The sequence below is a fragment of the Cheilinus undulatus genome, linkage group 7 (genome assembly GCF_018320785.1).
Source record: "Cheilinus undulatus linkage group 7, ASM1832078v1, whole genome shotgun sequence".
In the NCBI taxonomy this organism is placed as follows: Eukaryota; Metazoa; Chordata; class Actinopteri; order Labriformes; family Labridae; genus Cheilinus; species Cheilinus undulatus.
Window position 1 is genome coordinate 44,524,172 of NC_054871.1, and position 23,525 is coordinate 44,547,696.

General features: G+C 38.6%; 1 protein-coding gene across 5 annotated transcripts in view; it reads right to left on the reverse strand.

The window, feature by feature from the left end:
- ect2 (epithelial cell transforming 2) overlaps positions 1–17,975 on the reverse strand; it is a 63,815-nt gene extending 45,840 nt beyond the window's left edge. For 3 of the 5 annotated variants that reach the window (XM_041790422.1, XM_041790423.1, XM_041790420.1), the window contains exons 1-8: positions 17,647–17,975; positions 16,837–17,003; positions 13,823–13,902; positions 8,769–8,861; positions 5,985–6,167; positions 5,237–5,326; positions 4,310–4,417; positions 1,360–1,433 (exon numbers count right to left, since the gene is read on the reverse strand). In XM_041790422.1, coding sequence (XP_041646356.1) covers positions 1,360–1,433; positions 4,310–4,417; positions 5,237–5,326; positions 5,985–6,167; positions 8,769–8,861; positions 13,823–13,902; positions 16,837–16,969 — 761 coding nt within the window. In that variant the 5' untranslated portion in view covers positions 16,970–17,003; positions 17,647–17,975. The remainder of the gene's footprint in view (positions 1–1,359; positions 1,434–4,309; positions 4,418–5,236; positions 5,327–5,984; positions 6,168–8,768; positions 8,862–13,822; positions 13,903–16,836; positions 17,004–17,646) is intronic. The other 2 variants (XM_041790424.1, XM_041790421.1) reach the window with 1 other exon arrangement.
- Between the last annotated feature and the right edge of the window lie 5,550 nt (positions 17,976–23,525).

The following is a 23,525-nucleotide window of genomic DNA, read 5'->3' on the forward strand; positions in this document are numbered from 1 at the left end:
GAGGGAATATGAAATATCTAACAAATACCAACAATCAGTGACTGTTTAGTTCAGCTGTTGCTTTGCATTGTTTACCTGATCGCCATTCTCCTTCTCTCCACCTTTTAAAATGAGTTTTGATCATGTTTAAAAGCCACTAATTATCAATACTGATCTGCATTTCATGTTCAGTGATACATCTGATTCACGCTCAGTATTAGCATTGCCACACTGAGGTTTGATCATTTAAATTAAAGGATATTACTGATATATAAGTGTACGCTAAACAGCCCGCTCGCACGTGACAGACAAAAACAGTGGAAAAGCCTGCTGATAGAGGGGCAGCGCACTGTCATACACCTATCCTACAGCATTTAGTGGAGGGAGAAAGGCAGAGATGATAAAGCTCTGTGTTAATCCTTAAAACCTTAAAGTCTCCACTAGTTTGTGTGTCTTTGGCTCACAAACACAGAGAGAGTGCAGAGTTCGTCATATGCATTTGCTGTCGGGAAAAAAATCTGAGAAATTTAGGAAATTCATGGTTCTATTCTTCTTCTTCGGCAGTTTTTTGCAGCGACTCGCAGTGCACTTTTGCGGATACAGCGTCGCAAAATTGACGTTACACCGCAATTTCACTTAAAAATGACAACTGCCTGCTGCAATTCCTGTCAGAAAATACAGTTTTCATGATGTCACAGCTTTGAGAAAAGGAGGCGGCATGAAATTTGCTTGGGGCGACAGTCTCGTGATTTCATATACAGGAAAAACCTGGGCTACTATATGCCATTCATTGCAGCTTTAAATAATGCTTGCCTTGCTACCATAAAAACAGTTTTGTCAAACTATTCACATAGCCTCAGAGCTTACTGCTAGATCACATTTAATTGATTTAAATGGGTACAGTGCCTGAGGGTATTTTGGTTTTGTGCAAGGTGAAAAGAGTTATTTGGGAACCAAATGTGAGTCAGTAATTGGTTTCAAGCTAATTTTGACTCTTAAACTGGTCTTATATGAGAATGACAATCTGACTCCAGCTCCCCCAACTGGCTTCAACTGCACCCATTACCTGTGTCTTGGATAGCTTCATTTGTTAAACAAATTTTCTGCTTTTCTAAAATATGCTCAACACTGATCCTCAAGTCAGCTGTGGATATTGTTGGCAATGTGTTAACAGGAACATTTAAAGTTCAAAAACACATTTAACCTTAAGAGCTACAACGCCACAAGTTTGTTTATGGTATTTTAATTCTTATTGAAAAATGTGTTAATCATTCTGTAAAAACCCCTCTTCTTGAAAATGGAGCAAAAAGAAAAGAAGTATAAAAGAAATCTTAGCAGGAAACTGACACAAAAGGCTTCTTTAAAGAATTACTAACTTACACTTCATCTCTTTTCTCCCAGGCCTTGAGAATCCATGATGGAGTGAGGATGGGTGTCCCCATGCACACTGCCAGCTGAGTGATGAAGGCGCAACATGACAAAGCAAAGAGAGAAAGGAAACAAAGCAAAAATAAGTTAATGTGCAACCAAGAGAAGTGCATGACAGAAAAAAACAAAAACAAAAAACAAAAACAAGAAGATTTTATATCTACAGAACCTTCAGAAAGCTCAACTGTCACTGCTCTAAGTACAGCAAAGTCCCTGGTGTGTTTTCATCACCCCTGATCATCCTGTCACTCAGAATCACAACGTGAATGCGACAGGTACAAACAGTTTCCACTTCGGGCGCATTGCAAAAACAAGAATGAGATGCTCCACGGTTGAAATATTCTCTTTTTTTAAGTAAGAATCACACTTTCAAATGGTAAACAGCTGCAACTGCCTGTCAGGAAGCCAACAAGCTCTTGCTACGTTTTGTCTTGTTCTGCTTGAACAAAATACAGCCTCTACAAGGCTTCAAGGAAGAAACGGGGAGCGGGTGGAGTGAAAAAAGTGTGAGTAATAACTGAGTGAAAAACAGAAAGGTAAAAAATAAATAATCTTAGAGACGATTCAGAAAGCATAATCAAGCATTAGTTAATCCATGCAGAGAAAAGCCAAGACAGCATTGACAGTCAATCTATCCATCCACCATTCATGTGTTACAAATGATCCCTCTGGTAATTTCATTCCCAGCAGGATCCTTCTCAATCTGAGTTCCATGGATAATCTCCCCCACTTTCTGGCATCAGAAAAACAATGGGATTCTAAACAGATTTGTAGGAACTTGACATAATCTTTAATTTAACTTTGTGTTCAAGCAGATAAAGGAAAACGTTCTGCATAGTCAGGCAGGTTTCTGTATTTGATAACCAACCAGCGAAAAAAATGAACAGAACACATGAATTAAAACATTTTATTTCCCCCTGAATATGACAAAGAGCTTCTTGGTCTTTGTGGGTATTGTTTTAAACCTTTATTTAATACTACTGGGGTTTTTCCATTACATGGCGCAGCTCAGCTTGACTCAGCACGGTAGCCCAGCATGACAGGGGATTTGCTTTTCCAACACAACCAGGCTACCTGTTTGAGGGCGTGTTTAGAGCTGATGACGCAGTGTTTTGAGCCCTCCTCGATCTCTCTGCACTGTCTGTGCTGATTGGCTTTACATCGTTTTAAAGCAAAAATCAAACTGCTCTTTTTACATTCTCTCTCCCTCTCTCCCTGTCCACAATCAGTAAACAAACAATAATTCATGCGTTTCATTAAAAGGAGAACTTTTCGGCATTTAAGTTAAAGAACAGTCTTCTGATGATTGATTTGTGGGTCTTCAGAGAGCAGAAAATTAACACAATCATACTTTGGATTGGGCAGTGAGCATGGCATGATTCACTAGCACCACTTAAAAAATTAAAGGCGGACTCTGTCATGGACTAAATGTTACGCACATCTCCAGCATTTTATTTCCTAAAAAGTCCAGAATTTATTTGTCTATCAGAAGGGGAGAGGGTCAAACTTTTGTTATTAGTAGGTGAAGAAAAATCGTAATCCTGGATCTGTGCCTAGTCCTTTCTGATCTCACTCGTCAGTGTGAGAAGTCGTGCGCAGCTATCAGACTGTAGTATGCACAAAAATCTGGAGTTTTGGTCGTGTGTCATAAATGTTTAAGTCATACAGTGAATGCTGACATTAGATCACCACTGTAACAGAGTTATGGACAGCTGGAGCAGAGGCAGGGATAAAACGTGTCTCCACCGTGGGGTTATCAGTAGCAGAAGGGGTAAATCACCCCAGCAAATTGGACCCTGTGAAGCACTTCGACGTCAGCGCAGCACGCTTGGAAGTGGGGCTGGCTTGCTTTGACCCTGCTTATAATTTGAGCGCGGCTCAGCGCGGCAAAACTGGTGATGGAAAAGTAAATCAGCACGGCTTGTTTTGGTGTGGCCAAAAGCCGTAGTGGAAATCTCCCAGCAGCCTTAGGGTATTTGATTTCTTTAACCCCCTACATCCCAGTGTCCTGATGTGAGGATATTACATTTTGGACTCCCATTATTCTTAATTTTGCTCAACTTAGCCCTTTTAGACTCATTTAAGGACATTTTGTCATGATAACAAGATAAGATTGCATTATTATTTTTTTAAAATGGTAATATACTGAACCATTATTTACGATGTTCTTAAGTTGAATGTGGATTTTAAGTAATGAATCTTCAACTTTGAAACCAGCTCACATTCATTTCTGCCATTCAGAAGTAAAAGTATGATTACAAATAGAGAGATGCACAAAAAATAATAATTAGAAAATATTTTTAAAAATATGAAATTAACTGAAAAAAATATATGTGTGTGTGTGTGTATATGTGTGTGTATAAATGTAAACAAAATCTAAAAGGTCTTTCTGTTTTCTAATCAAAGTTTTTACTTCAGTAGTGACAAATCTTAAAAACAAAAATATAAGGAAACTGTTAAAACACTAATCAAAATTTAAGTGAAAAAATTTAGAAATGTGCACCATAAGTGTCGATTAATATGCAGGCACACAAAATCTTAGGGAATATTTTTTTTTCTTTCAGGATATGTCCAACTCTATTTCTACACCAGTTTGGTAGAACTGTCCATATCATGTTAAACAACGTTGTCTTTTTTTCAAATACTGCTTGTTGTTGAGCTAAGGTCCTTAAAATCCCAAACAAGTACAAAATACAAAAAATGCATAACAAATGAAACTCAGCTTAAAACTGAAACAATTTAAACAGCATATCTGGAAAAATTTATCAAAAACACATATGATATTGAATTTTGACATATTTTGGTTTAAATGTATATAGATATGCCTTTATCAATTTTAGATACAGCCAAGAGGGTAACAAACTCAAAGAATGGGGATAAAAAAAAAAAAAAAAAAACAAACCCTGTATTTCTCTCCATGGGTGGAGTAGGCGATGAGATGAGTAACCTTGGTGCTGAAGTCTTTCCGGATGGTTCCACCCATGTGATGAACCAGATTCACCAGGTTTTTCTACAAGGAAAAAAATGTACCAGTCACAAATTAACACATAAAGGGAGGGATATATCAAGGTAAAATGTGCAGAATATTTTACTACGCAAAATTTTTTCCTCTGACTCGTGCTTATCCACGGGTTGATCCACACTTAAAAAAAAAAAAAAAAGTACGATTTTTTTTAAGACCCGAACTGAGAAAAATTATATCCCTTTTTGTGTTGTATCAAACAAAGTTTTTGGTCATAAACACCCAACAGTTTCTGGCACATTTAAAGCCTCTTTTCTGTCAATAAACTGTATACTGATATTAATCATGACATATTTTTATCGGTGTGCTGAGCTGGTTCTAATTATAAAAAAGAGAACAACACTTTTGTCAGGGATGTCCTGTCAAAATAGGGGTAGGCTTAAGGCTGGACGATTATGGGAAAAAAAAATCATAATCACGATTAATTGAACTTTTTTACTCGCTTATTGTTAATGAACGATTATTCCACCTATGAATCGGTTTGTGCTGTAAATATATGTACAATTTTAAAACAAATCTTAGGCAGTGTGCCTTCTGAAATTTAAGACCTCTCACAGATAATCTAAAACTTTTTATGGCCTTAACTTTAAGATGTCCAACTTAAGACTTTTCATGGATCCGTGGCAACCCGGTTCTCCTTTGAGCTTCATGCATTTGGTTTTCTAAAACCTCTAAGCCATTTAAGGAAGTATTGTTTAACACAAGTTATAGAAGCATGAAACAGTACCGATACCAATGTTTAAAAAAAATTTATGAATGACTTAGGTTGGAAGTTAATGTTTCATGATGTAACATTAGTCATCTCACCATTTCCTCCTTGTTCCTGAAGCCAGTGAAACACAGCGACAAGTTAAGCATAGTGGTGGAGTAGAGAGGTCGACAAGAAAACTGTAGAGGCTGTAGGACATAAGAAATAATACAAATCAGTATGATACTGGTTAAATATAGAAAAATACATTAATTAAGTTCCTTTAAAATGGCCTCAACCTTTATGTTGTTGCTATGTGAGATAAATGATTAACATATGTAAAATACTGCTGAATGACAGAGCACTAGGTCTACTGATATCATCTTTTTGCTGCTCTGCATTGCAGCCTGCGACTACGTGTTAGTGCCGTCTTCAGCTGACAAATATGTGGAGTGCTCCGTCTTGTTGATGGCAGCCACAGGCAGAGAAAACTGTTCATGTTCTACATTAGCATCCTAGGAAAAGTCTCTGTCAAACAGACAGCACAGCAGGTGTAGGCGGCTCCCATTCAGCATGCTGTTCAAAGCAGTAATGAATTTCTCTGTTTCCTGCTTTCTGAAATCAAGGTTCATCTCAGGCCTGTCTCTGTGACAACTTCCTCTCAAACAGATAATATAGTTCCCTGTGCTGAAAGTTTAGAGTGAGCTGTTAATATTTCATTTGATTTCCAGGCTCAAAAAATTTCAGAAGCTAAGCTTTCTGACTAAGGCAGGGAATAGTTATTGAGATATTTAAATGAGTCCACTTCACTCTGTGAATCAAGTTTTTGGCGTATTTAATGTTTTTAATAAAGACTTAATGACTTACTTCTTCCTTTAGAGCACAGTGCAGTACAACCGGAGGCCCTATGATGCGGTTGTCATGTTTGTAGAGGTAGTTGTATTCTGGTGAATCAAAGTGTGTTAGGACAAAGACCGTCTCGAAGTCAGTGTTCTCGCCATCACCAAACTCCTGGACGTTGTCCGTAAACACGCACGGGGTGTTGATGTCCTGAATAGGCAGACAGAAATACAGTGATGGAGCAATGCAAGTTAAGTAAATGAAACAACAAATTTATTTGTCAGCCTTGTTAGAGAGGCTGTTGGATGTTGGTTGAGTTATTTTGTTATATGCACACTGAATTCATTAATAAGATGCACAGAAAGACAAAAACAAGATGAGTCTGTCTCCTAAAAACTACAGCAGCATTGATGAAACATGATCTTTATATATTGTTTAATTTTATATTGTTTTGATATGGAATAATGGGCTTTATCTAGTTATTAATTAACAAGGTAAACAGCCATATTCATGTCAAATGCAAGAAGGTAACAATCACCAGTATTTTTGTATTTTTTTGTTCAAAATTTAAAAATCAAAATTATTTGAAGAACCTTTACAACTGCCTATGAAACAAACCTGAGAAAGGTGATTCAAGTGGTTGGTTCAGGACAAAGGGAAAAGAGGTTAGGAGGTACATGTATTAATAGGACATATATTAACACAGTTAATACTAGACTGTATATTACAGTGTTAACAGTTGAAGACACTGATGTTAAATAAATGTTTTCACATATTTTCAAAAATACATTTATTTGCTTTCTTTTTTTATCAAAAAATTAATAAAGCTGTTCTTTTTTAGTTTCTAGCATCTTCCTCTTACGTTACACATTAGTTAAAACGACACATATCAAAGATACTGATGTACAGGTGCATCTCAAATAATTAGAGTATCATGTAAACGTTCTGTTTTTCCCCTGTGATCACCTATAGAAAATTCAATTTCCATGAATTCTCAATTCATCTCATACAAAGTGAAACATTGAGACTTTTTTTTTGTTTTAATCTTGATGATTACAACTTACAGCTCACAAAAATTTAAAACCCACTATCTTTAAATATTAGAATATTGTGGAAAAGATTCAAAGGTTTCCTGAGCCTTTATTCTCTCACTCTGGTTCAGTACACACAACTGCAATCATGGGGAAGACCGCTGACTTGATTCTTGTCCAATGACAATCATTGAAACCCTTCACAAGGAGGGTAAGCCACAGGAGGGGCAGCCTGTATTTATAGGGCTGTATCAAAGCATATTTATGGAAAGTTGACTGGAAGGGAAAGGTGTCACAAGAAGTGGACTGAGGCTGGAGCCTAGTATACCGCCAACTCTGAACCATAGACAACATTACCAGCGTCTCACCTGGGCGGAGGAGAAAAAGAACTAGACTGTTGCTTTGTGGTCCAAAGTCCTGTTTTCAGATGAAAGTAAATTTAGAATTTCTTTGGAAATCAGTTTGATGGCTCCGAGAGGCACAGAATCCACAGTGATTCAAGTCCAGCATTTTCAGTTTCCACAGTCACTAATGGCTTAGGGTGCCATGTCATGTGCTGTTGGTCCACTGTGCTTTATCAAGTCCAGAGTCAGTGATGTGTCTAGCACCTCATGCCTCCGTCTGCTGACAAGCTTTATGGAGACACTGATTTCCGTTTCCAGCAGGACTTGGCACCTGCCCACAGTGAAGCCAAAACTACCAGAAACTGGTTTGCTGACCATGGTGTTTCAGTGTTTGACTGGCCATCCAAGTGGCCAGATCTGAACCCCCAAAAAGAATCTCTGGGGAAATGTCAAGAGGAAGATGAGAGACACCAGACTCAACAATACAGACAAGATGAAGGCTGCAATCAGAACAACCTGGGCTTTATCACACCCCAGCAGTGCCACAGACAGACTGGATCCATGACACGTTGCATTATTGCCGTAATTTGTCTAAAGGCAGCACCAACTAACTACTGAGTGAGAAAGTGAACATATTTCTTCAAAATAGTTAACATTTCTGTATTATAAATCCTTCTTTTGCTTAGGTGTTTTGTGAGTTCCTGATATTTGAGATAGTGGATTTGTATGAGCTGTAGTGGATTTGTATGAGCTGTAAGATGTAACTTAAAAACAAAAAAAATCATGAAATATTTCACTTTCTATGAGATGCATCTAGAAAACATGAAAGTTTCACTTCTTTAATTGAGTCACACAAAAAAAGTAGCTTTAACATGACATTCAATTTTTTGAGATGCACCTGTAAGTTGGTGTCTTAAAGATTTGGACTTAGATCCAAAAATAGATAGATTTAAGCAGATGGCATTCTACAGTTCTCCAAAGGAATAAGCTTTGAAGAATCTCTGCATCTGGCTTCAAAAAGAAAGCAAATTAACATATATTTGCTGTTATGTTAAGTTGGTACTCAACAGAAAATGGCACTCAAAAACCAAAGCTTCTTTGTAGTATTTTGATTTGTAATAAAAGAATTATGGAAAAAAAACATTTGTCTGAATTAAATGAAGGGTAATAGAAGACGTATTAAATGGTTTCTCCTCAAGTTTGATGACTTGTATTGACATTTGAGTGCAAATCTCTGTTAGAGAGCAATCCATCCATCCAGTTTAATAGTTCCTCACTGTTATTCAAATTTCCACCCACAAATCATTTCACCATCAGTGACATGACCATGCACAGTGATTAAGTGACTTGCCAGTTTGAATAAGGACACATGCAGCACTTCACCAAGTTCCAATCAAAGTGTCAGACATTTACACAAAGAGGACAATGTACTGTACCATATTGACTATAGATTTTATCAACTTTTGCTCCTCGGCACCCGCCTCGCCTTCTCTTATCTTTACCACGGGTACCTCCATTACTTTGATGGCCTGTAAAAAACCAACCAGCAGGAAGCGGACGTCAAACACTGGCATTTTGAGAGGAGGGGAGCAGAAAAAAAGGCTAGCAAGAGCAGGAGGTTGGGAAGAAAAAAAGGAAAGAACACCAGACCAAAAATGTATACAAATTAACCCCCATTTGAGGACAAATGAGAGGTTGTCTATGTTTAAGGATGCAGGAGGAGGAAAGGGAGAGATGGGGCGGAGTCTTTGTCCTTGTAAAGTCTAAAGATAGAGACTTCAAACAGATATCGAACTTCAGAGGGGGTGTGCTGGGGAGGAGAAAAAAATTCTGTTAAAAATTAATATAAAAGTTCAAAGCCCTTGGGAGGGCGGAGGGGGAGGGAAGGAAGAGGACAAAAAGGGAAAAGGGCGTAAAGAAATGGTGGTGGTGGTAAGGGGGTTCTTTTTCTCTGAGTTGCATGAGCAGTGGCGGCGGGCGGTCAGTCAGGCAATCGGGAGCGCTCTGATGGAGCTGTCGGCAGATGTCTTTGGATGTGGCTGCACTGCAGATTGGCAGGGAGAAATAGATGATTTAAGCAGGAAGCCTTCAGAAGTGACAGGGCTCAGGAGACCTGGGAAGGAAGTCATTCTAGCAGCACTTAGTCTGCTGCCACGCCTACAAACCACCTTCACATGCTTATTCTCAAAGACACAAAACTGTGGCTTACTGGAGCGGAGACAAACAAGCACCAATAGACACATCATGATCCTCACTCAGTCAAGACGTTATGCAGTATATTTCAGTGTTCTAATGCATGATTAATATGTTTGGTTAACACTAAAATGGAACATCAGCTTAAACAGGATGCATACGTGTCATTAAAAAAGTTATGGTGCACCAATGGGAAATATATTAACAACTACAAAAAAATTTGCTGTGCATGTAAAAGAACCAGTGGTACATTCTTAAGGAAAAACCTGCAGTGTCATTTGTGGATTGGCAAGTATGCTTCTGGTTTAATTTATTTTAGCACATCTAAGCTCTTTTCTCTGTAAATCTTTCCTCTACTCTGTGTTGGACTGGGGAAGTACCTGCTCCCTTAGCATGAGTTAGCCCACAGACATGGTGACAGATCTGGCCACTTCACTGTCCCCAGAGACTGTGAATGAATGAGATTATACCTGAAGATGGCAAGAATTACAGTCTGAGATCATTTATAGTCTTAGATATCTTGTCTCTTGTCGTCCTTCCTGTCATTCTGCCTGTTACATTTATGACGGGCCAATCACAGCAACAAGACAAAACGTGGTAGTAGACCTGCGCAGCTCGGTCGCTAACCTCAGGTATACAGCCAAGAGAAGCTTTCGGCGTGGCTCTTTGCTCTTATTTTTATCAATAAATGTGGTCAAGGGCTGATCAAACTGACTCTTTTCTTCAGCTTAATCCAAGCCAATGGCTACCGGCTTACAGTACAACTCAAGCCTCGCCCCCGCCCTGATTACAAACTCATGCAGAAGCAGGTCGGCAGAAGAGCAACATCTTTTCTGCAATGGAAAGCTTTCAGTTTGGCTCATTGCTCTTCTTTTACTAAAGAAATGTGGCTGAGTTCTGCTAAAGCTGATGCTACATTTTATCTACATTCAAGCTAAGTGCTCCTCCAGCAGCCACTGTATATACTTGGCGTCAACCGATTATCTGCCTGGCAGAATACTGAGGCAAATATTTGCCATTTTTCTAATTAACAGTCCCACTTTTTATTTCACTGATAACCACAAGAATTAAATAACTGATTGAAATACACTAATTTGGCTCCACTGCAAGGTATGCCTTCTTCTTTGGCTTTATTTTCACTATGCACAGTCTCACCAAATGTCCTGCAAACAACACAGTCTGATTGGCTAGATGTCACACAAGTACCAGCCAATCAGTACTTAAGCCTGGGTTCCACTGGCACAGTGGTTGTATGACATCACTTCCTGTTTTCCTTCTGCTACTGTGTTGATCTGTTCTGAGAGCTAGGGATAAACTGTTTATTTTCCTTAATTTTTCAATCATAGAATTTTACTTTTGCCACATTAAGTGCATTTTGTATGCCATCATAAATGCATATTAGTTCCAAATATTGCTTATCGGTCTCAGGAACTTCTATAATCGGCATCATTCTTGAAAAAAAAAATATCTGTTGACCCCTTGTAGATACAAACTCACACTACAACCCTCTTCCTCCTGTAACAATCACAAACTCATGCCGAAGCAGGTTGGCAGAAGAGTGAAAACATTGTCTCTGTCATGAAAGGCTTTCAGTGCTATTAATTGCTCTTTATTTTACAAGGAAATTTGGTCCAGTCCTGATATAGGCCTAACGGCTGCTTTCCTATGGCTACATTTAAGCTAACCACTAAACTGGCAGCAGACATTGTTATCAGCTCACAGCACAACAAACCCCGCCCCTAGCTACCACCTTGTTTTCCTTAAACAAAGTTTATTTGTTAAAACTGATTTTGCTTTAGCACAAACATCGATTGGTGCTTTTTAAGATGGATTTGCCTAAGGGATATTGCATCTAGTCAAGCTAGCTGCTTTGCAAGGTTAGGTGTTTCAATTTTCACTTTTTTTATACATTGCTTTGTCAAATTATATTTCTAATGCATAAATAAAAAAGAAAGTCCTTTCATTTAATGTACATTTAAAAATCCCTGTCATACTTAGTATTGATAACAAGGAAACACCAGTACTCTCAAACCAGACACTAAGGCAGGGAAAGAAAATAAAGGGGTAGAATTTACTTTCAGAGTTTTCAAGATTAAACCTTCTTGAGAGTGTTTGAAAGGCATTAACTTCCGTATAAACAAAAATATTACGAATTTAAATGGTTTTTTTGCAACATAAACTTCTGTTTTTCATCATATATTTGTTTGAGTGTTATGTAGGCCTACGTAAGGTTTGTGACCAACAGTTAAGTTCAAAATTATTCATACCCCTGTCAATTTTAAGAAGTTTTGATTTCTCTAATTTATACAGTAGCTCTTTGCCCCAAAAATAACACTGACAGAAATTTTTCTAAAGCCGTAATTTTTTTTTGGAATTGCAACTTAAACAAGGATTTTTAACAATGCAAAAACAAAAAAATCATTGTGTTTAAAATTACTCATACCCTGTATCCTGTCCATTGCAAAGCCTCTATTTGTAATAAGTCTCCCCTAGGAAGTTTCAACCACTCTTCATTGGCAAAAGCTTCAAGATCCTTGAGGTTGGAAGGCTTACACTTTTCTTTAGTTCCACCTGTAAGCTCTCAATGGGGTTGAGATCAAGACTTTGACTAGTACATTCCAAAACTTTTATATCATACTCTTGAAATAGTTTTTTCACCACTTTGGCTGTATGTTTTGCTGACCTGTTGTTTTGTCCAACGCTCCCCCGGGTCCAAATCCTCAGCTGATTGCTTGATGTTTTCTTAAAGAATCTTGAAATAATGTTCTTTTTTTATGATGCCTTCCACTTTAACCAACTCACCAGTACCACTTGCTGCAAAGCTCCCCCCAGAACTTTAGGCTGCTGCCATCCCCGAGCTTTATGGTAGGGGTGGTGCTCTTTGGTTAGTAGGCCTCATGTTTCTTTCACCAGATAAAAGCCACATCTGTGTGCCCATAAAGCTCAATCCTTGATTCATCTGACCAAAGAACAGATGACCAGAAGCTTTCATCTTTATCTATGCAAGGCTTTGCATAGACCAGGCGTGCTTTCACACACCATGGCTTGAGTCTTTCTTGGTCGACATCCATGGAGGCCATCTTGATGTAATGTCTGACTTGATATAGTCACACCAGTTGGGACTCAGTTCTGCCAGAAGAGCCTTTGTAGTAATTCTTGGATTGATCTAGACTTGTCGCTGAATCTCTCTGGTGAACTGAGTTGACACTGTTCCCTTTTGACATCGTCCTTGGAGAGTTTTCACAGTGTGAAACTTTTTGTATTTCTTGACAATACTTTGCCCTGTTGAAACCGGCACTTCAAATTGCTTTGCAATTTTTTGCATCCTCTTCCTTTCTTCTTCTTTCTTTTGGAAATCAATAACCCTTGCATGCAAGTCCTCACTGTGCTCTTTGGCATGACAGCTGCTGTGTTACTACTCAACCCATATAGGCTACAAAAACTGGTCTTGAACGTTCAAGAAGCATGAATAAATTTGGACATAAGGATTTTTTTTGTATCACACTCTAAAAGGTGTTTGTGTAGTAATTCAAAATGAAATGGTGTGTGGCTGTAGACCTTATATAATCTTCCTATCCCATATGTTGGGGGAAGAGCTACTGCATAAATTAGAAAAATCAAAAACTCCTTAAATTGACAGGGGTATGAATAATTCCAGGCTTAACTGTAGGTGTTAAACTCTGAAGTCTGTTTAATTAAGTAAACAGAGAGCTCTATGAGATTTGTCTTTTACATTAAAAGACTCATTTTTTAAAATGACTTTGTGAGAAATAACAGATTTAATCTTGCAAATCTTAAAGCTTCATGCTTTAAGTAGCTGAATGGTTAATTCTTAATCACACCCTTGTGTTTTACTATTCCCACCACAAATGCTTGTCCAAATATTCACTAGATTGCAGGAATCAAGTGTTGAGTACTCAAAATTTTCTGGGGGAGGATCCCCAGACACCCTTGTGCCTCACTATATTAATGAGCTACAGTCCAATTCAGAAAATACAAAGCTATCAATGGAATACATTACCCACCTGAGAATTTTAACAACCCACCCTGACAGGTTAGAAAAAAAGCCCTAACAGAAGGATAAAGTCTCTGTTGCAAAAAATTGACAACTTTTACAGAGACTGGGTTAGCAAACAAAAAGGAAATTATGCATATTAATACTGATGTATACAGTAGTGACACTAAAAGTATTAGGCCTACAGGCAGTGGCATGCCTCCTGGATCACAAAAGAGTGCTGCTTTGATAGAAGCAAGTGGGCCACAGTAAGCCATCAGGATTAAGGATGAAAATACATACCTGCAGTGCTTTGACCAGGGCTCCATTTCTGCCTGCTTCTCCCACCAGAACAACCCTTGTCTCAACTTTTGGATGCATATCTGATGGATGCAGAGAAACAAAAAGACATTGTGAACCTGGGGGTATGTGACACACACATATCCACACAGGAATATGGAGAAAAAAACCTATTAAGAGTTTGCCATTTCCAGGATATGAAGGTGATGTACGTTTTTGACTGGCAGGCAAGAACACAGACAGACAGAAAACCTGTATCACTGATTAGTGGATGTAGAGCTCTTTTGCATTCTTGCAGGAAAAAGGAGAAAATGCTAATGGTTCTACAGCAAGTCAGCTTTAATCCGCTAAAACAATCTTTATTTCAGATTAATAATGGAGAAAGCTTACCCTTTCAATTATGGAAAAAAGGGAAAAATATGAAATACATCTGACAAGTTTAAGAAGGCTAACTTTCAAATTCAGGTCTATTCGTTCAAATGACACAAGCATTAGTAAGGCTGACTAAATTACTGTATAATTGTGTCAAATAGGACAACAAAGCAAAAACATCAGAGAACAGACTGTTCTTACAAGTTACCACTCATTTACATTCTACCTCTCTTTCAGAGCGTGACCTACCAAACAAATACAGGTAAAATCTGTAAACAAGTAGGGACAGCAATTAAATTAACTGCAAATAATTGCTTTGAATGCACAGATAGACCCTTGCTGCTTTGTACTATACTAATATTAAGCAAATTTTGCCTCTTGCTTTTCATAAAATACTGAGTCTGCATTAATCTGCATTTTTAGGCCTCATACTCAGTTATTGGACAAACTCAGTCATGGACTTAACACAGTTAAAATGGCTGGCGTTCTGCTGATGGTGTTTAGTATACTGCAGCTAGTGTTTTTGTATACTGCTGATTGTGTTTAATATACTGCTGATGGTGTTTAATATACTGCTGCTGGTCGTATACTATCATTCTTCACACTTCAAAGTGTGTTTTAAGGGCTGAAGTTTCATGTCTTACCTATATTTAAAATCAGTACCAATATTGGTATCGGCTAATAATATTTTGCAAATATCAGAATATCAGATAACAGCAAATATCTAATATTGTTCATCCCTAAAAACAATGTCAATACAACAAAAAATAATTCTAATTACCAAAATAACCATGAATAGGCGTATACATGTAACATTACGTTGGCATCCATGGCACTGCACTCAAGTGGTTCATAACTTATTTGTCAAGTAGAAGGTTTTCTGTAATGACTGGTGGCATGTTCCCAACTAGTGCTTTTCTTTCCTGTGGGATCCCACAAGTGTCTATTCTTGGCCCAATTATTTTCTCATTATGTATGTTGCCACTTGGGTCAGTTACGGCTAAGCACATTTCATTTTTTCATTGTTATGTGGACAATTTGCCAACTATCTCCTATCTGCCAACAACAGAGGAAATGCTTGCACAAAATTCTTTGCTCGACTGCATTTCTGATGTCAAAAAGTAGTTAGCCCAAAAGTTTCTTTGTGTCGAGGGGCAGTACTTTCGGGCACGTTAGAGTCGTGACGTAAGCAAGCAGAGACAAGAGGCCGGTGCATCTACGGTGGAAGAGATTAGTGTGGATTCTGCTAAAGCACCAGTTTAATCAAAACTGGATGAATTTTCTTCTGTAAAAGAAGAACAAAGAATAGCAGTGAGTTGTTTTCTTTTCAAAAACGACAAAAGTCGACATATCTACAGTCGCCATGGTTGGCGTTATGCTGTTCTCTATGGAGTTTATTCCTTGTTAGTGATGCACGTGCACCTCGGTAGCAGCTATGTCATGTGTTTTGTTGCTCTGATTGGCCCTCCGAGTTTTTTTCAAAGGCTCTGCCCTTTCCCAAATGCCATCTATCAGAGGTTTTCCAGATGGATGTATGAAGCAAATCCATCTGGCGCATCAGGTTAGGAATTTTGTAAACCATAGTAAAAAATACATGTTTCCATAATGTGTAGAGCAAAAAATCTGCTGCAAAAAATGGTATGGCAATGGTACTTTGACGCATTTTAGGTCAAAGTAATATTGCATGGTCTGTGATTTGAAAATTGTAGCAGGTCATGTTGTGATTTAATCTAACTTGCGATTAAGTGCCAAGCCCTAATTAAAAGTAAAAAATAATTTACAAGTCAATTTACTCAACTTGACCTGACCTTTAAGACTCAGTTACATTTGTGACACTATCATATTCATGTTTTGTGAAGGACGTAATACAAAAATGCTACAACATAGCAGTCTGCTACAACACAGTGTCTGTAATTGTACTATGCAAATAAAGCTTTTTTTTAGATGCTAGTAGTGCTAACACTAACAGACTCTGTGCTAGTATTACTCTAGCCAAAAGCTCCACCTCAAAGCTGCCTTTCATTTGTAAAATCCTGTGAAATGTCAACAAATATCAGCCCCAGCCTTAGCCTTAGCTCCAACACCTTCTCCTTTTACCACTTCTTAGAAAACTTGCATATGCCTATTATTTACATGCACACATCATTCGACCACATCCGATTCGATTAATTTGCTAGCTAGGGAGCTTTAAATAGCTTAATGGACCATAACACAAACTACCTTGCAGGCATATCTCTAATGTGGTGGAGTTCCACAAGAATCTCACTTGTGATTAAAACTAAATGTGACACCAAAAGCAGAAAAACCAGCCCAGAACCTCTTTTGAAAAATATAAAAATTGAAAAAAGCTACAAGACCTATGGTCTTTTAAAAAAGCTTTTTAGCTAAATTAATTCCAAAACTTGTAATATTTTTCATGACCCTGAGCATACCCTTTTATAATTACACTGGTTTGCTAATCTTTCTATGAAAATAAGTGAATGCCATGCACACATACTGGAAAATCCTGATTTTTTTAGACAGTATTTGATTTTATCCAAAGTAAATGTGAAAGTAGTGTGATGTATTTGCCCCTGTCAGCTGTTATTAGAGGAATTTAAAGGAGAGTTTTGTTGGAAGAAACAGAGGTGTCTTTGCAGACTGACCTTCCCCATCTTCACATGCCATGCCCAGAAATACATGGTCCTTTGTGGTTTCTGCGATCCTTGAATCATAGACCGAAGAATCCACTAAAATGCTCCGAGCTGTCCCCAACGTCAGTATGCTGCTGTCAGCCATGGCAGGAACCAAAGGCAGCACCAAACTGTCCAAACTATCAAAGAGAGAGTGAGACACAGGGCGAGAACATGACAAGACAGCAAGGAGAGACAGAAAAACAACAAGAAAAGTGTGACAACTGTCAAACACAAATACTGCCTAAGTTGGACAACTTGACTCAAGAGAAGGGAGCATAACGGTAATAACTCTTGATAATCAAGGCCAGGAGGAGATAAAGTTTTTTAAAAGGGAATGTTAACTTGTATGGTTGTTTAAAATTAGCAGCACAATGGCCCTAAAGGGCTTGATAAAAGTGCATGTCAATGCACATAAGTTGGGTAAGAACAGTTTATCGAAGGATGCTGATGAAAACTACAAATGTATTTGTACGACTGATACAAAAGGAGAAAGAAACGTGGAAACAGCATGTAAAGATAGACGTTTTATCCACAATAGTTTAGAAGATTAGCAGGTGTAATAGGTGGTCAACGTAACATTAATGTGTTCGTTAGCTGTTACCGCAAATGCCTTAAATTAACAGACAATTGTGACAGTCAACTTTATTTTCAGTTAGGTTACCTTCTTTCTCACTGCCCCAAATTCCCCTAGCTGAGCGTCACCGCAGAGGTGAGCTAACGTTAGGTGTCGAGTACTATACGTTAACAATGGTACAAAAATACTGATAAACAGAAACTTACCGACTTTTTGATGGATGGTACTCCTGATAGAAAGAAATCCAGATCAAGGGTAAACTTGGTGGTTGTGACCTCTCCGCTAACAGTTAAATATAGCAGACTCTCCAGCTAACTTAGCTAAATTAGCTACCGAACATAACGGGCACAACAGTACAAAGAAGAGTTACTGTGAATTCCTCTTCGGTCCAAATACTTCTCAAACTACGCGAGGCATGTCGCCGCTATATCCCCAATCTGGTTTTCATGCATGTTTTCTGTTCGGTGTAAATATAGTCCAAACTCTCGAAAGGTGGCTGTTTCGGTTTGTTGACAGCTAGTAGTTTTGCAGGGTAGGTGTCAGCCCACTGTTCGAGCTCAATTCAAAAAGTAAGGCAAACAACTGTGCCGCGCGCTGATTGGGCAAGAGTGACGGAAAGGACGCGACTTCCGTCTGGCAAGCCCGCTGATTGGTCCGTTCATTCAAATCACGATGCGCAGTGAGTCTGCGCCCTTTGCTTTCTGGGGCTGCAGCATTCAGACGGCTGATGTTGTGTGTACTGTAACTCAGAACGATTGTAGTTAATTAGTGGATCATTCTACATAAACGTAGACTTTTAAGATCGCAAAATTAAAAAAACATGTATTCCTTTTTTTTATCTTAACTGAACCCCACCATATTAAATAACTTATTGACGTCATGAATTTGCATGGATGAAAGTCTGATGACCTTTTTGGCATTAAATCAAATAAAGTGAACACCATATTTTTTGAAACTGGTGCTACTCCATCCTGTTAGCTATACAAGTTTTTATAAAAAGTAATATCTGAGTGTCTTTAGCGCATGTAGTCACAGAAGAATGGTGCAATGCAACTGTAAATGTACCATAAAAAATATAAGAAAAGATCATGTAAAAGTTAAAAGGCTTTCCTTTAAATCATAATTTTTGTCTTTGTGGCAAAATCATATAAATATGTCATTATTCTTACACCAGATATAATAAAACAAATAGTTCACCATACAGAAAAATACACCACTAGAAACACCAGTGTCATAAAGTCCAACATTCCTTTTTCTTTAATTGCATTTACTACACAAGTCTAAATTTTACAAGTAGCATAAAAATCAAAGATCAGAATTGACTCTAAGTGGAGTCACTAAAAGTCCATTTAAACATATTGATCACATTTAACTACTTTAAAGACAAATACTACACTGGTTTAATCAACATCCATGCACTGTCTGTATGGATGCTGCCTCTCAGCAGCACATTTGTTCATTCTCAAAATAAGCATTTTCAGAAAGTTGACCCTGAAAAAAATAATCAATGAAATATTAAAAATCTATATATTCATACATATGGATTTCACAGTGCACGAATAGTCCACTTCAGCTGATTTTGCATTTTACATTTGAAGCCACTGTTTAACGGTGTCTGAATTGAACAAGAGAGTCTGGCTGCAGACATCAGACAGCTATAAATCCATGTGTACTTGGACATCCATTACTTGCTTTTTTTAAGAAGTTTTTCAGGAAAAAAAACTGCACTCGATTATGTGGATTGTAGTCAGAGTCACAGATGAACGGTGCAACCGTTATATATTACAATTTAAAATATTACGACCTACTTTCTGGTATAAATGTCTTAATAAAAAAGTGTGTGCTGGACAATTCTGTAGAGGTTTCATCACTGCAAACAACTAAAATTACATTTTTGAGAGCAGTGTATTATTTTTTCTTTGTGTTGGTCCTCAGGATTGCTCTCTTTAATATAAATTTTGGGAACCATGGGCCAGATGGGTGTTTTTATTTGTTTGTTTTCTCTGTGCATCCTGTCTAATTGCCCTTCAAGGAAGTCAGTGTTTCAACTTGTCAGTTGCCTGAGCAGCTGTCTAATTGGTTTGAAATCAGTGCAACTTGCCAACCACAAAACAAGCTGCTGCTGAGTGACTTCATCACTTTGGACCTGATGCATTCACACTTTGATGAAGTGGTAAACTGGTCCTGGTTCACCTTGAATTTTGTCTCTCCAAATTAAACCCCATTCAATTTACTGACTGCCAGAAGAGGGGAAAATGTTGTCTTAAGGGCACAACACTTGCCAAACAAAATAATTTTACCCTTCGTCCACCAAAGCTGGAATCAGAATCCAAATTGAGTTTAATGGCCAAGTATATTTTTACATTCATGAGAATTTGTCTTGGTGTTTTATTGAAAACAAATAACTAGAAAATGAAAAAAAAATAAGAGGTTAGTAAGATGTTAGGACACTAGAAACATAAATCGATTCTTCTAGAAAAATATAGTGAAAAAATAAAATATAAAATACAATATAAACGTCACAAAAAAGGTGCAACAAAAAAGACTACAGATGTACAGGTTTACTGGTGAATAGGTTGCTGTTTTCTAAAAAAAACAGCATAACACACACAGTGTGCAGTTGCAGACAGAAGAGGTTCTGGGGTTCAGTGAGAGTCTGTGGGGGCAGGGCTGGAGTACTGTTCATTAGACTGACAGCATAGGGAGAGAAACTCTTCTTGTGGTGATGAACATCAGCCTCCTGCAAGAGGGGAGGGCCCCAAAAACTCTATGTCCAGGGTGAGAGGGGTCAGCTGCAATTTTATCTGCACACCCCAGCTTCCTCGAAGTGTACAGGTCGTGGAGAGATGGAAGATTGCAGCCAATCACCCTCTCTGTAGAACGTATGATACGCTGCACACTGCCCCTTGCGCTCAGCGTGGCTGATGGATACCAGACTATGATGGATGAAGTGAGGATGGACTCTACGATGGCAGCATAGAGGTGCACCATCATACTCTATGGCAGGTTGAATTTCTTCAGCTGCCACAGGAAGTACATCCTCTGCTGGGCTTTTTTGATGAGGGAACTGATGTTCATTTCGAGTTTGTTAACACTGCAGGGACTAGCTGTTTGCCTCACAGTTCCTGGTTCACTTCTCAGTTCGGGCCTTTATGTATGGCATTTGCATGTTCTCCCTGTGCATGCGTGAGCTCTCTCTGAGTACTCCGGCATCCTCCTACAGAGCAAAAACATACTTGTTAGGTGAACTGGCTACTCTAAATTGGGCATAGGTGTATGTTTGCCTGGTTGTTTGTCCCTGTATGGCAGCCCTGCAATTGACTGGCGACCAGTCCAGGGTGTACCCCACCTTGGTCCACCTCCCACTTGCAGGTTGACTCACCCCAACCAGATATGTGTCTGATGAGGGTCGTGCCGTTCGTTAACCTCAGGAGCTTGATGGACAGGTGACTGGAGGTGCAGTTGTTGGTGTAACAGGAGAAGAGCAGAGGAGAAAGGATGCAGCCTTGGGGGTGCTGGTGCGGGTGGTTCTGCTGTTGGAGACATGTTTTGGAATAAGTTTAGCATAACATGACAGCAACTCAGTTTATTGTGCAAGATAATTCGTCAAATATTCTAATGTAAAATTCAAGCATTCTATTTGTTGTATATTATTCATGTATTTGAAAAATAATCATAGCTTATATTGTCATTTTCAGCAACCAACACAAAGGCGGGTTTTATATTTGTGTGTGTGTCTAACATAGAGCAGAAGGGTTGCTGTCTGCCTGAGAGGAATTCATCATCTCTATGTTAGAAACACACATTTGTTCCACTGTGAGGGGAAAACAAAAGCCAGTTCACAGAGCTCTGGGCCTTTTAAATATCATCCCTTTTACTATTTTCTACAAAGCCCCAGTGGAAAAGTGCTCTTCACCTTTTTTTAACACTGAGAGGTGAAACTATGTCGAACATATTTTATTTTGACTGGGTTTGACACATTTGGATCATAGATTATTTTCAACATTATTGTCTCTTTCCAGGGCAGTGGGGCAGGAACATTCACTTCCAATAGGAGAGCAAAAGCCTGAAAGGACAAACTGATGCAAACAGCAGAATGAGTGCACACAAAACATTGCTGTTGAAAATCAACATTGATTTTAATGGTTTCATCGACAAAGCCTTAGGCCTACATGTAAAAAAATTTGACGAAACTATTTGATAAGAGTTTTATCCTGTTTTTATTGATAAATGCAAAACTAATTTTTACAACCTTAGAGCAGACAAATAAAATATGTGATATGCAATACTGTATGCATTCATACTTATTTCATATAAATGTATACACACAGTTACAATCAACATTACTCAACCCTGATTGCAAATCAGATTAAGTTTGAAAATTTAGAGATTTTCTGCTTTTTGCAATGAACAAAACAAACAAAAGCAATTGAAATAGCTCAACACAACTAAACCCTTACGCGGTTTCCCCAAAATAATGATTTCCCCAGTCTCAGAATTATTCAACCCCTTTATGGCGAGCATCTTTAGTGCTTAGTAAGCACCCTTCTGCTTCCATGACCTGCTACAAATGAGATGCATAGCCAGACTCAGGCTTCTGGCAGCGTTCCTGAGGAATCACATTCCTCATGTGCAATGGCCTTCCGTTCAGTAATATTCTTGGGTCAGCATGCTACAACTGCCTTCTTCAAATCCCACTAGAGATTTTCTATGGGGTTTAAGTCAGGCGAATGTGATGTCCATTGTAGAATCTTCCAGGGCTTCTTCTGCAAACAAGCCTTGGTGGATTAAGGTATGCATGGGATCACCGTCCTGTTGGAAGGTCCAATGATGCCCAAGCTTCAGTTTCCTCACAGATGAAAAAAGTTCCACTGAACAGAGTCCCTAAACCTCTCTGGCTTATTTATATGATTGTGAGCATACTGGAGCCGGCTTTTCTTGTGCTTTTGGGTCAGTAGTGGTGTACGGCTAGGAGTTCTGGCATGGAAACCTTCTACATTCAGTACGTGCCTTACTGTACTCACTGAAACCTCAGTCTCTGTTGCCACCAAGTTTTCTTTTTTGCAGTCTTTTGCAGTCACATGAGAGTTTTTCAAAACCTGCCTTCTCAGATATCTGGTTGCAGCTCCTTTTTTTCTGCCCCATCCAGGCCATGTAACCAATCTACATGTAACTTTGAACTTGGTTTTGTACATGTGAGCTGTTGTGATGGATTCTGTTTGGGGACTGAATCATTTTGAGACTGGAGAAGTCATGGTAAGTTGCATTTTCAGTTGGATTTGGGGAAACCATTTGAAGCATTCGTTGTGTTGAGCTACTTCCCTTTTGTTTGATTTGTTCATTGCAAACAGCTGAAAGTCTGTAGATTCACAATAAACCTGATTTGCAATGGGGGTTGAACAATGTTGAATGCAGCTGTATTTCAACTCAAATGATAGCGGACACATATTTACAAACCTGCACTACTATGTCAACAAAAAAATGGCAAAAAAATAATTTGGCACTCAAGCACGATAAAACAGGCCTTCACCACAAGTCTACTGAGTCTCCTCTGCTGCAGCCTTAGAAAACCAAGGAAAATGCCAGACAGCAGAGTCTTGCTCACTAGACTCAAAAATCCTGAGAAAATTTGTAAATATTCTGCTCTGGCCTTGGGTGGGACATTTGTGTTACCAGTCTGGTGCAGCTTATTGAATTATTTAGTCAGTGCTCAAGCACATCATCTGAATTTGAACTTCTTGAGGTGTATTCTGCTGAGGTCTGTGGTATAGGAGAAGAGTGCATGGTTGCACAACCTTCCTGTTGGTTTTACCTATGTTTGGAAGCTACAGTGCTATGGGTAAGCATACCAGAAACAAAACTGTTATGTCCTTAGAACATAGAGACTATTCAGGGGATCAATACAAAACACTTTCAATGCACTGAGCATCCTCTCTGTTCAGAAAAATCCATCATCAAGAAATGGAAGGAATGTGGCACATGTGTAAATCTGCCTAGACCAGACTGTCCTCACAAACTGAGTGGCTGTGCAGGAAGGAGACTAGTGAGAGAGGCCAGCATGACACCTATGACTGCTCTGAAGGAG